Genomic DNA, 14,372 nt, shown 5'->3' on the forward strand with positions numbered 1-14,372 from the left:
AACTGTAATTAAGGAAAAACATTAAAATCGAAATAAAAAGATAATATTCTGTATATGAAGGAGTTACCCCTCTCCTCTATACCTAGTTCTTGCGCTAAACTTTTTAGCATTTTAAAACCTGACCTATTTATTTTCAGGAGCCGTTTCTAAGAAATTAGATCAAACTCTCAAACCTTAGCGCAAAGAGCAAGGTATTGAGAAGAGGGGCTGTCCCTAGATATACGGAATAATTTTTGTGTATTTTGAGTTTTAATGTTGCTCCTTATTTTCAGTTGAAAAAACTGGATTTTTTAAATTAATTTCTGCTCGTTTTTCAAATGATGCCGGTAAATCTGACTCACCCATTATGAAAAATTCCCTTCCCTCACCGGAAACTCATCCAAGATAATTTCCTCCCACGTAAAATACACCCCACCCCTGTAAAATTTCCTCTAAACTATTCCATCCCTGCGGAACAGCTGCCCCCCCCCTGCAAAATTTATTACGTACGCTTCAGCCTGAAAAATTCTCCTTAGCATACTTTCATATGAAAAAGACTTTAATTTCTAATCGTTTTCCCGGTCGTTCCGGATTTCTTCTCTTCTGTGGAATTTTTTCCCGGGAATTCAAACATGCTGAAAATCGGGGGAGGCCACGTTATATCTAAGACATAGTTGTTGGATCTTTCAACTATAATGAAGAGAATTTCTAACTCAATGTATTAATAGAAAGATTTCGGGAAAAAGGGGTGGTTGAAGGGGCTTAGCCGCCCTCCAATATTTTTGGTCACTTAAAAAGGGCATTAAAACTTTTAATTTCGGTTAGAATAAGCCCCCTCGCAATTTTTAGGACCACTGTGTTGATGCAATCACCCCTGAGAAAATTTTTTTTACACATATCCGTGATCTTTCTTTTGGCAAAAAATACGAAATTCCACATTGTTGCAGATAGAGACTTGAAGCCTTTACAGTAGGGTTCTCTGACCCGCTGAATCTAATGATATGATTTTCACTAAGACTGTTAATTCTGTTCTTATGACTTATGACTAATTCTATAACTGTTAGAGGTTTTTTCTTCCTTAAAAAAAGGCAACTTTTCTCAACTTTTCTCAAGACTAAACTTTATGAAACTTATATATTTGTAATCAGCATAATAAGCCGGTTCTTTTGATATATCAGTCAGTATAAAAATTCAAAATTGAGAATTTCGGTTAGTATTGAGCCGGGTTGCTCTTTACTTTCGTTACAGTTCATTACAGCGAATTGTTTGATAGAGCGCCATTTGCAGTTTATTGACAATAATTTTGTTTTGAGGGTTTTTATTCGTCAAAACATCAACAACAACCACAAAACGAAAGATAAAGAAAGAAATTCACTCCAGTAATCAAAGTAAGTAAAAACAAGAAGGAAAACTAGGAAAAAAGACTAATTTTAAATATATAATAACAATAATTCCCCGAAATCTCAGCGTTATTTCATTTTTAAGCGTTAAAATCCAGGACTAGAAAATGTTAGAAGTATATTTAGTTTTTTATAATGCCTTAATGACGCTTTGGGCTACAGAAATTATATGGGTATTAGTCCTGCTCTTGTTTAGGGAATTTCAAAACGTTTTACGCTTGAATTACGCTTGCCTTTCTCAGTTATAATCGACAATTTTCCATTATAATTGTCAATTTGGCAATTATAATTGCGAAAATGCAAGGTAGAACCTCAACAGGTTGACTCTAGTTCGGCATTGTGGAGTGACATGCATGAGAGGTGTAGCATAAGTGGGAGATAGTACCAATGGCAATCAAAGGGTTAAAATTAACCTTGCACTTGATGCCCATTTAATTGTACAATCTGACTTGGCTTTTTCTACAATTGGCCGTGACTTTGACTTTTCCCACAACTATTCCCTTTTTTTAACTCAAAAAATTACGCTTGAAACGTTTTACGCTTGAATTGGTTATTCGATGGAAGTTTGTTTTGTTTATGAACACAATGAAAGTTTGTTTGTTTTAAAAGGTTGTTCTTGTAGTGATTTCTATGCATATTTAGTTTGAATTACTCGAATTTTTCTTCCCACCCTAAAATGTATGAATGCTTCCCAATAACAAATGCTATGTGTAAACATAAGGAAATTCTTATAGCTTAAGGACCTTTTTGCTGGAGCTTTGTGGGGGTCATTTCATATCCAAGGCATGGTTATTGGGCCTTTCAATTACAATGAACAAAAAGCCTATTTCAAAATTTTAACCGGACGATTTTCAGGAAACAGGAGACGAGGGAGGGAGCCTAGTTGCCCTTCAAAACTCTGGTCACTTAAACGGGGCAATAGAACTTTCAATTTCAGTTCGAATAAACCCTCTTACGATATTTTAGGACTACTGTTTCGATAGAGGTCTCTCCTGGGGAAAAAAATTAACACATATCCGTTATACTTCTTCTCAAAATTTCAGTTACTATTGGGCTGGGTTGACCTTACTTATAGTTCGTAACCACGATTGTTTAATGCCTTTCAAATGTATACACATTAAATTTATTAAATATAAATTGATCGACTGATTATGAATATTGCTTCAACAAACCAAACAGATTACTACAAAAACCACCAATGTTGATTCAAATTTTTATTCAGTACTTTTGAATCCATTTTAAAATCTAAAATGTTTTTCTAGACAAAAAAAGATGCTATTTGTGATTTTCAAATTAAGTCAAAGTCAGAAATGTAGTTATTCCAAATAATAAACTATTTTATTTGGCTCTGTTAAGTATTACGGTTTAGTTCCTTTTTGTTGTTGATGTTTTAACAAGGAAAAATCACATTATTCAGAATGCATTTCAATTTCCAAATAGCACTAGCTTTATAGAGGGCTTTAGGATCTGGTAGTCCCACATTCATTTGTTGTACCTATTATTTGCAAATCTTAATTTGTCAGAAGTTAGAAATTTCAGTTTTCCATCTTTCTTATTAGTTGTTTTACAAATAAAATACACTTTTGACTATAATAAAAATAAAATAAAATTTTAGATTTTAGGGTGTTTAATCTTGCATCATCCAACTCTTATTTCTGGTGTATCAGATCATTTTAAGTTTGAATTGACTGTTCTTTTGGAATTCTGTACGTTTGAGGTTTAATTTATTCTTCAAAAGTTTGACAGTTTGTCCAAAATTCTTAAGAACGACTCCTGAAACACAAGGGCCGTTTAATTACAATTGGAACCTTTCCCTAAAATGGAAAAAAAACTTTATCATGAAGGTATTGCAAAGGGGAGCTACACCATCATATACGGCATAATTTGTGTTTGTTTTGAGTTTTAATGTTTCTTCTTACTTTCAGTTGAAAAAAAATTGTGTCTTTTGTTTCATCAAATTTGAAACCGACGGAATTTACCAGAAACAAAAAGGGCTAAAGCTACCTTAGCATTTTAGAAAATACACTTAAAAAACCTGTTCTTCCAACTGAAAATAACGAACAACATAAAAACTTAAAACGAACAAAAATTATTATGAATATGAAGGGGATTGCCACTCCTAAACACCTCGCTCTTCATCCTGAAGTTTTTAGTACTTTTAAAAAAGCTTCTTGTTATTCTAATTAAACGATCCTTGTGTTTTAAGAGATGTTCTTAAAGAATTGGAACAAAATTCAAACTTTAGCGCACATAGCGAGGTGCTGAGAAGGGGGCAATCCCCTTCATGTGCGCAATAATTTCTGTTCGCTTTAAGCTTTAATGTTGCTCCTTACGTTCAGCTGAAAAAACTTGTTTTTATAATATAATAAAGAGTGAATAGGATAGTTTTTAAATTATGCCAGGAAATCTAGCCCCACTTCCACGAAGAAATCCCCTTCCCCACAGAAATATCCTCTAGAAGGTTCAATCAGTAATCAGTAATCAGTCTTGCATCAGTAATTGGGGAGGAGTATCAGTAGATGTCCTGCTTCTTATTTCAGTCTTAATATTTAGTTTCATTATAATTTTGTCTAGAGTCGATTTGCAGTTATGCATAAGACGAATAGCGAAAGTATTTACCTTGTTGTTAGGGTTGCGTTGCTTATTTCTGTCGTAGTCTCGGGGACTCTTGTAGTGGTAACACGATCTTCAGTTGTCGCTTCTTCTGTTGACCTTGTTTGGTCTGAGCTAAAAATATGTGAGGTGTAATGTTTGTAAATTAATATCAATTTGTTAGAAGTTGGAAATTTCGACTCCCATTCGTGTTATTAATTGTTTTACTAATAAAATACAATATTCACAATTCATTTTGACTTTAATAAAGAGAAAATAAAATTATAGATCTTATTGTGTCTAATCTTGCATCATCCAACTCTTATTTCTGGTGTGTCAGATCATTTTAAGCTTGAAATGACTGTTCTTTTGGAATTCTGCACGTTTGAGGTTTGATTTATTCTTCCCAAGTTTGACTGTGTCCCAATTTCTTAAGAACGACTCCTGAAACACAAGGTCCGATTATTTAAAATAGGAAGCATTTTTAAAGTGGTAAAAACTTTAGTGTGAAGAGCAAGGTATTGCAGAAGGAGGCTACACCTTCATATATGGCATAATTTGTGTTTGTTTTGAGTTTTAGCGTTGCTTCTTACTCTCAGTTGAAAAAAACCTGTTTCTTTAATTGAATCAAACTTGAGACCGACAAAAGTTACCAGAAACAGGAGTAGGGCTAAAGCTACCTAAGCCTTTTAGAGAATACATTTAAAAAACAAGTTTTTTAAACTGAAAATAACGAACAACATCGAAACTTGAACCTAACAGAAATTATTACGAATATGAAGGAGATTACCCCTCCTCAACACCTTGCTCTTTATGCTAAAGCTTTTCGTATTTTTTAAAAAAACTTGTTGTTCTAATTAAACGACCCTTGTGTTTCATGAGTTGTTCTTAAAGAATTGGAACAAAATTCAAACTTTAGCACACAGAGTGAGGTGTTGAGGAGGGGGCAACCCCTTTCATGTGCGCAATAATTTCTGTTCGTTTTATGCTTTAATATTGCTCCTTACTTTCAGCTGAAAGAAACTTGTTTTTATAATGTAATACGCGTAAAATTGAGACGGAAAAGACAAACTAAGACATATAAAAAGACTTTTGTTTAAGAATTCTCTGAAAATTCGCCCAGGGTATATTTTCCACTAATGAATTAACCCCTGGAAAACTCCCTGTCCCTGGTAAATTCCCCCGTTGAAAAACCCTATCAGAAAATCCTCCCCCCCCCATACAAAAATTTATACATACTTCCCAATAATAAACACTATGCGTAAACAACGGGGAAATTTCATAGCTTGAAGATATTTTCCCTTGGGCCGTAGGAGATCAAATTATATCCAAAAGCATAGTTTTTGAGTCTTTCGAATATGATGAACATAAAGGATATCTAGAAATTTTTGTCTGACAGTTTTGGAAAAAAGGGGGAGGGTTAGGGGGCTTAGTTGCCCTCCAATCTTTTTGGTTACTTAAAGAGGGCACTAGAACTTTTAATTCCCATTCGAATCAACTCTTTGATAGAGTATCATTTGCAATTCATTGAAAATAATTTTTATTTTGAGTTGTATAGTATTTATTCGTCAAAAAATCAGCACGAAAACCAAAAAACGCAAGAATAAAAATAAAAATAGGAATAAAGAAAAATGTTAAATATATAATAAAACCAGTCCCCTGAAACCTCAGCAGTATTTGATCTTAAAGCGTTAAAATCCATGACTAGAAAATGGTAAAAATATATTTTGTTTTCTACAAGGCCTTAATGACGCTGTGGGCTACATAAATTATATGGACATTAGTCCTACTTTTGTTTAGAGCATTTCAGAACGTTGTACATTTGAATTGATTATTCGATGAAATTTCGTTTTGTTTTAATGTCTGACTTAAGAGCACAAAAGATAGCCAATAAAGAAAACCCTGTGAAAAGGAGAAATTTCTCAAACGTAATTATGAATGAACTGAAATCTAATCTTAGCGATATAGATTGGAGTGAAGTTAATAACGAGAATGATCCAAATACATCCTTAGATGTATTTTACCGAATTCTGAACAAACAAGAGCTAAGAGCTCATATGGCACTTGTGACGAGGCGAAAAGAGCTAAGAGCCAGGAGATCATATGGTATGAGCTCTAACAAAATTCTATGAATCAATAGATTGATTTAAAAAGGAAAATAAGAGGCTTAATGCCGGTCAGGATTTAAAATAAGAGCTCTGAGTCACGATGTCCTTCTAAATATCAAAATTCATTAAGATCCGATCACCCACTCGTAAGTTATAAATACCAAATTTTTTCTAATTTTTCCTCTCCCTTTAGCCCCCCAGATGGTCGAATCTGGGAAAACGACTTTATCAAGTCAAATTATGCAGCTCCCTGACACGCCTATCAATTTGCATCGTCCTAGCACGTCCAGAAGCACCAAACTCGCCAAATCACTGAACCCCTCCCCCCAACTCCCCCAAAGAGAGTGAATCCAGTACGATTCTGTCAATCACGTATCAAGGACATTTGTTTATTCTATCCACCAAGCTTCATCCCGATTCCTACACTCCAAGTGTTTTTCCAAGATTTCCCCCTCCAACTCCCCCCAATGTCAAACGATCTCGTCGGGATTTGAAATAAGAGCTCTGAGACATGAATTCTTTCTAAAAATAAATTTCATTAAGATCCGGTCATCTATTCGTAAGATAAAAATACCCCAATTTTCACATTTTCCAAGAATCCCGGTTTCCCCCTCCAACTCCCCCCAACGTCACAGGATCTGGTTGGAATTTAAAATCAGAACTTTAAAGCACAAGATCCTTCTAAATATCAAATTTTATTAAGATCTGGTCACCCTTTCGTAAGTTACAAATACCTCAATTTTCAAAATTACCCCCCCCCCTCCAATTCCACCAAAGAGAGCAGATCCGATCCGGTTATGTCAGTCACGTATCTTAGACAGGTTTTTATTCTTCCCATCCAGTTTCATCCTGATCTCACCGCTTTAAGTATTTTCTAAGATTTCCACACCCCCCAAACTGCCCCCCTCCAATTACGCTTGATCCGGTTGAGATTTAAAATAATAGATCTGAGTTACGAGGTCCTTCTAAATATGAAGTTTCATGAAGATCCAATCGCTCCTTCGTAAGTTAAAAATACGTCATTTTTTTATTTTTCAGAATTAACCCCCCCCCCAAATAGATCAGATCCGTCCCAATTATATAAAGTACGTATGTAAGACTTCTGCTTATTTTTTCCACCAAGTTTCATCCCGATCCCTCCACTCTAAGCGTTTTCCAAGTTTTAGGTTTCTCCCTCTAATTTTAATCTCCTTCTAATTTTTCAGAATTAACCCCTCCCCCAAATACCCCAAAGAGAGCGGATCCGTTCCGGTTATGTCAATCATGTATCTAGGACTCGTGATTATTTTTTCCACCAAGTTTCATCCCGATTCTTCCACTTTAAGTGTTTTTCAAGCTTTAGGTCTCCCCCTCCCAACTCCCCCCCCCCCCAATGTCACCAGATCTGGTTGAGTTTAAAATAAGAGCTCTGAGCCGCAATATCCTTCTAAATATCAAATTTCATTGAGATCCGATCACCTGTTCTTAAGTTAAAAATACCTCATTTTTTCTAATTTTTCAGAAATACCCCCCCCCCCCCCCAACTATCCCAAAGAGAGCGGATCCGTTCCATTTATGTCAATCATGTATCTAGCACTTGTGTTTATTTTTCCCACTAAGTTTCATCCCGATCCCTCCACTCTAAGTGTTTTCCAAGCTTTAGGTTTCTCCCTCCCAACTCCCCCCCCAATGTAATCAGATCAGGTCGGGATTTAAAATAAGAGCTCTAAGACACGATATCCTTCTAAACATCAAATTTCATTTAGATCTGATCAGTCGTTCGTAAGTTAAAAATACTTCATTTTTTCTAATTTTTCAGAATTCCGAATTAACCGCCCCCCCACTCCCCCCCAGATAGTCAAATTGGGGAAATACTATTTCTAATTTAAGCTGGTCCCGTCCCTGATACGCCTGCCAAATTTCATCGTCCTAGCTTACCTGGAAGTGCCTAAAGTAGCAAAACCGGGACCGACAGACAGACAGACCGACAGACAGACAGACCGACAGACAGACCGACAGAATTGACGATTGCTATATGTCACTTGGTTAATACCAAGTGCCATAAAAACTGAATTTTCATTGCCCACTTAGAGCTATGTACCGGAAAGAAACTCACCCAAAAAACCTTGGATAAGTTTATCACTTTTAAAATCAATCAAGGAAAAAAATCACCTCTATAAGATAAAAATCAATTACCCCTCTGCTCATAATGTACAGCGATTTAGAAATTATAAAAATTTGCTGGTTAAAATTCTTAGAACAAGTGAACAAATTTATTATGAAACTTCATTTGAAAGTCGGATTCACCTTGGACTACAAGGAAATTAATCAAGGAAAAAATTGTAAACAATACTAAGACATCACACCCTGAAGTGATCATAAATGAAAATGGTGTTGAATTGAAGGGGAAGGATGTTTTTGTAGATTTTTTTTGTAATTACTTTTCCCATTTTAGTACTACTGCTGATCTGGAATCCCCTAAATCTTTATTTGGTTCAAATAAAGATTATCTAACGTCATCCGAAAATTCTAGTATGTTCCTGGCCCCTGTTACTTTCGGTGAATTCCAGAAAGTAAATAAGAATTTAAAACGTGGTAATTCTCTAGGTCTAGATGGGCTCTCCACAAATATTCTGAATTAACTTGCTTGTGTAATCCATGTCCCATTGCTTCATCTTTTAAACGCATCTATATCATCAGGGATCTTTCCAGAAGCATAAAAATCTGCAGGAGTTATTCCAATTCATAAGAAAGGTGATAAGACAGATGTAGGCAACTATCGCCTTTCTCCAATATCTAAGGTTCTAGAAAAAACTATTCAAAAAAAACTATATTGTATTTTAATAAAAGGAATTTATTTACTAAAAATCAGTTTGGATTCGGGTCGGGTCATTCCACTGAACAAGCTATTGCTGCGCTAATCTTAGAGATTAATGATTCACTAAATGATGAAAATCATGTGTCTGCTCTCTTCTATGATATAAAAAAGGCATTTTTTCAAAAACCATGAAATCTTGATGGAAAAAATTAATAGCACAGATATTAGAGGTAAAGGCCTACATCTAATAAAATCTTACCTTCATGATCGAAAATTCAGGTAGAAATAAATGGATATCTGTCAAGCCATATCGTTATTGATGATATTGGAGTCCCCCAGGGATCAGTATTGGGACCCTTACTATTTCTGATCTATATAAATGACCTCCCAATCTGTTTAACCCAAGATAATAGCTTAGCAGTAATTTTTGCAGATGATACAGCTGCGACAGTAAAAGCTAAACCCCCATTTCTTTTTTTTGAGAGAATGGTGAGAGCAATGAAATCTTTGAATAAATGGTTCGCGTGTAACTGCCTAGCTCCGAACTTTTCTAAAAATGAATTCAAAATTTTCAGGTGGTCACAGCGGGTGATAAATAAAATTGACATAGATGAGTTAATTGTAAATCAAAGTAGGAAGAAAAGAGTAAATTCATTTTGTTACCTTAGAATTATTCTTGATAAGCTTTTATCTTTCCGTAGGCATTCTGATTATTTGAGATAGAAACTTGCCTATCATTTAGGTTGTCTTCATAGATTGAAACAGGCGTTTCCTTTTTCCATCCTTAAAATTTTATACCATTCTTTTAATTATTGCCCCATAGTTTCTCTCAACATATTTATGGTCCATCTGCCACCTCTTCAGATAATTCACAATAAGGCAATTAGAATTCAGGGTACTTTTGTTCATCGCCCTGCGAGACTTAAAAATCTGTCAGAAACCTAATTTTTATATATTTTTCTCAATACACTTAATCTCAAACAGCTGAGGATGTGCATACAGTAATGGGGTATTATAATATCCAATCCTCAACAAATAATTTCTATGATTTGGGTATAATTGGGAATCCCACTTCTTCTGCCCACTGCATTCATTCCAGGAAGTATCGCCTTCCGCCAATCAAATCAGAAAGAGCTAGATTCTCAATCAGATACCAGATTCCTCATATTGTAAATAAACTTAACTTGGTAGAAATGTCATGATGTTTCACTAGTCGATATTCTTTAAAAAAACATATTTCAAAAGTGGTTCTTTGCCTGGATGTCGGGATTGATTAATAATAGATTTTAGTATTTAGTTTGCTGTGGTGTTCTCACGCTGGGTTGGCCTCCTCTTTTGTCTCCTACCTTTTATGTTTTTTTGTTTTAGTTTTTTTTCTTTTTGGAAATATTAGTTTGACGAGACGTTTTTTTTCTATGCATTCTTACTGCCCCACCCTTACGAGATCTGCTCTCTGTTGGGGCATAATATTGTTTTTGTATATTTTTAATTTGAATTAATAAATATTGATTGAATGATTGATTGATTCTGTTCATTTGTTTATTAAGAAAACAGCTGTTTGCCATTAAGAAAAAGAAAAAAGAGCAGGATGAGCCTTATTCAGTCCCACGCTTGATATTCTCTCCAAATTTTAGCTGGGTCACTTAAGCTGTTCAAACATAACTTTAGTCATATCTGAAGCATTGGGGCTATCCCCTTTTGACAACCTGGATGGTCTCTTTTAATTTATTTCAAAATTTCCTCAGCTTTCCTTGAAAGTTCCGAATTAGTATCCTAAACCATTCCTGATATATGGCAAGTGTACCAATTTGATACCCGGATACAATAAGTCTTCGATTTTATACCCCCTAGCACTCTTAGAAAGTTTCAACTTAATATTCTTAGCTGTTGCTTAAGCATTGTAGATTCACCCATTTGTAACGTTGGATACACAGAGCGTTATTTGATTTAGTTCAAACCTCTCCCCCCCTCAACATCCCATGACAGTTTAAAACTCATACCCTTAGCGGTTCCTGATATAGTTCAGCGAAACCCTTGCAGCAACCTAAATGGATATAGAATCCATTGACAATGGACAATGGCATGTATTTGTGTATGTTTGCATGTTTGTATGTGTTTAATCACATCAATTTTTATGTGTGTTTTTTGCTTGAAACTCTTTTAATTGAGGCACTTAAGGGCGGACGAGTGCTCTTCCTATCTAACATTGATTTCCTATCGAACAAATTTGTGTGGTTTATTTAATATTAAAGTTTTTATTATTCCTGTAAATTTAATTTAAACTTCTTTAATTTATACATACAAATATCCTTATCTTTGACTTAGAAGATATAAACTTTAGAACGCAAAATAGAGATAATGAATCAGGAACACAGCTATTCAAGAAAAAAAAATGTATTTAATGAGGTATCAAGATTTCTTGTATTAGTCTCTTATACGTATAATTTGGACAGGAATAAATTATAAAAAAATACTACTTCAAAAATATTTGAAGTAGTGCATTCTTTTTTGCTGAAGTCAATCCAAAAGTCAAAACAGAGTGTGTAATTCTTTTAATATTTAAAAACCTGTTAAAAGTTGAAAGACTTTATACAAAGCTTACCTGGATGTAGGCGCTGTGTTAGTAATAGTTGAAACAACTCTCGTTGAAGTGGTTTGTTCTACTGTTGTAGTGTTCTCTTGTGAACTGAAAAAGTACATGTTAATCGAAAGCTGTTAACCAATTTGACTGCTTAATAAGAGCCACATTTTGGCTTTTTATTTCAGTTTTGATACAAATATTGCAACTAATTATAATAATAGTTTTAATGTAGCATTCTGGATGGATGGAGATGAAGAATATTGCTCCAATAAATGAATTGTTAATCTATGTAATTTATGGCCGTCTATAGAGGTGAAGCCACCCGGGCTCCTATCCAATTACTACCTAGAATATTCAAGAATATTGATCAAACATTTTATTACAAGCATCTTCTCGTATTAAATTTTGTTTCTACTGTTGTTTTAATTAAATAAATGCATTTTTTGTTCATCTATTCATTACGAAGACATTTGTTTTGCTATTTTCAAAATTTTAGCTGGGTCCCTTAAGCCATTAAAATAAAACTTTAGTCACATCCGAATTATTGCACTCTGGATACAAATACTTTTGTCACCCTGGATGCGCGTGGTGTCTTTTAATTTATTTCCACATCCCCTCAGTTTTCTCTGAAAGTTTCAAATTAGTATCCTAAGTCGTTCCTGATATATTACAGGTGTACCGACTTGAAAACCTGGATACACTTAAAGTCTTTGATTTATTACCCCCTAACACTATTAGAAAGTTTCTACATAATACTCTTTGCTGTTCCTTAAATATTGCAGATTCACACAGTTGTTTCAACTATTGTTTTAATTATATAAATACATTTTTTATGTATAAACAAATAAATACATACATTTTTGCTATTCAGTCTCTGACCTGTTAAGACCAATTCATTCTCTTAAAAGGATTAATGCCCAGTTTTTGAACAAGCACGGAAAAAGGATTATACTCTGAATCAATGTGAGACTAAATTTATTCTGTTGTAAAAAAAAATATTACCTGAATGAATTCGACCGGCTAAAAATAGCCTAGTGCACGTCCTTACCTGCCTTGATGTATTCTTATTTTTCATTTATTAACCAAGATTGATTGAAAGATTAAAAGGTGTAGTGAAATTTCTATGAAAAATTTTAAAAAAGGAAAAGAAAAATTGAAGTAGTGCTGGACTGATATTGATAAAAGCTGTTTGCCGTGGTTATGTTTAAAGCTTAGATAAAGCTTTTTAAGGTAGGTGATTTGCAATTTTTGGTTCCCCTTCAACCCTTTTTTGGTGCTGAATTTAGTTTTAAGAATGGTTGGAAAAAGGAAGAAGGTCAAACGGGGAGAAGAAGCTATGGCGATTATATGTCGGCAATGGATAATTCAATTTTGAATGACTCCAGCTCGCCCGATTCAAGAAGAGTAGAAAATATTTCACTGAGGTCGTTAGCTGATAATATTAGCACAATTTTGGTCATAATTCAGTCAAATACTAAAATTCTGAATAATTTATCTGGATCAGTTACGTCCATTGAATCCCGGTCATCACACCTTGAGAGTTCTGGTGCTACCTCCCAAAAGCTAGTTTCCGAATTAAAACCTAGAATAGATACTATTGAAAGTAGGCTAAGTCAAAATGATAAAAAATAATTTATCTCTATTAGCAGAAGAAAATGTTCGTTTAACATCTGTGTTATCTTTATTGAAAGTGAGTACTATGAAAATAGAAAGCAGAGATACTGAAAAAAAATTTATTGCTTTGGAATGTCCCAGTTAATGATGAAGAATCAGCTAAAAAAAAAAAAAAAAAAATTTAAAGTAATTACTGATGAAATTGGCTTGAATTTGGATTTTGAATATTCAGTGGTAGACATTAACCGTGAAAAAAATACCAAAGTTGAAGTTGCAAAAAAAAGAAAGCCCGAATACTTACATTGAAAAACACTAGGAGGTTGAAAAACTAGTCAATTTTAGAATATTCTAATATCTTTGTGAAGGATGATGTCCCGCAATCGGTCCGAGAGGTTTGCAGGAAAATATTTGCTGTGAAATAAAAATTACTCAACAGTGGAGTTAATCGTGGTGATGTTTGGGTGACGAAATCGATCCCGCCACTTTTGTGTATTAAATTAAATAAGAAAACTAGTTTTTTTTAACTGAAAGTAAGGAGCGACATCAAAATTAAAGCGGAAATTAATCCGTGTATGAAAGGGACTGTTCCCTTCGCAACGCCTCGCTATTTACGCTCCATATTCTCTAAATTCTACTTTATTAAACAGTAAAAAACTTAAGCGTAAAGAGCGGAGCATTGAGAAGGGAACAGCCCCTTTCATACACGGACTAATTTCTGTTAGTTTTAAGTTTTAACGTCGTTCCTTACTTTCAGTTAAAAAAACTAGTTTTTTTATTTAATTTCTGAGCGTTTTTTAATTCACGCATATTCAATTTTGGCTCTCCGCACATAAAATATTAAAATGAAATTTGCATGTTAATTCTTTTTTGGCTAAATAGCTTTGTCTTAATTTTGGTCAGACGATTTCGAGATAAAAGGGGCGGGGAAGGAGGCCTAGTTGCCCTCCTATTTTTCGGCTCCTTAAAAAGGCAACTAAAACTATCTCAACAGAATGGCTATCCCAAAATTTTGATCCATTGACTTTGGGAAAAAATGAGCGTGGTAGGGGCCCTAAGTGCCGGCCAATTCTTTTGGTCACCTAAAAAGGCCACTAGAACTTTTCAATTCTGTTAGAATGAGCCCTCTTGCGACATTCAAGCACCACTTGGTCGATACGATGACCCCTGGGAAAAAAAACAAATAAATAAACACGCACCCATGATCTGTCTTCTGTCAAAAAATACGAAATTCCACATTTTTGTAGATAGGAGCTTGAAATTTTTGCTATAGGGTTCTTTGATACAGGAAGACTAAATTTGAT

At 34.4% G+C, this 14,372-nt stretch overlaps 1 protein-coding gene across 3 annotated transcripts in view; it reads right to left on the reverse strand.

Annotated features, from left to right (window-relative positions):
- LOC136035409 (integumentary mucin A.1-like) overlaps window positions 1-14,372 on the reverse strand; it is a 43,462-nt gene that overhangs the window by 18,466 nt on the left and 10,624 nt on the right. For all 3 annotated transcript variants that reach the window (XM_065717199.1, XM_065717200.1, XM_065717198.1), the window contains exons 2-3: window positions 11,479-11,562; window positions 3,999-4,106 (exon numbers count right to left, since the gene is read on the reverse strand). In XM_065717199.1, coding sequence (XP_065573271.1) covers window positions 3,999-4,106; window positions 11,479-11,562 — 192 coding nt within the window. The remainder of the gene's footprint in view (window positions 1-3,998; window positions 4,107-11,478; window positions 11,563-14,372) is intronic.

Source organism: Artemia franciscana, chromosome 14 (genome assembly GCF_032884065.1).
Source record: "Artemia franciscana chromosome 14, ASM3288406v1, whole genome shotgun sequence".
In the NCBI taxonomy this organism is placed as follows: domain Eukaryota; kingdom Metazoa; phylum Arthropoda; class Branchiopoda; order Anostraca; family Artemiidae; genus Artemia; species Artemia franciscana.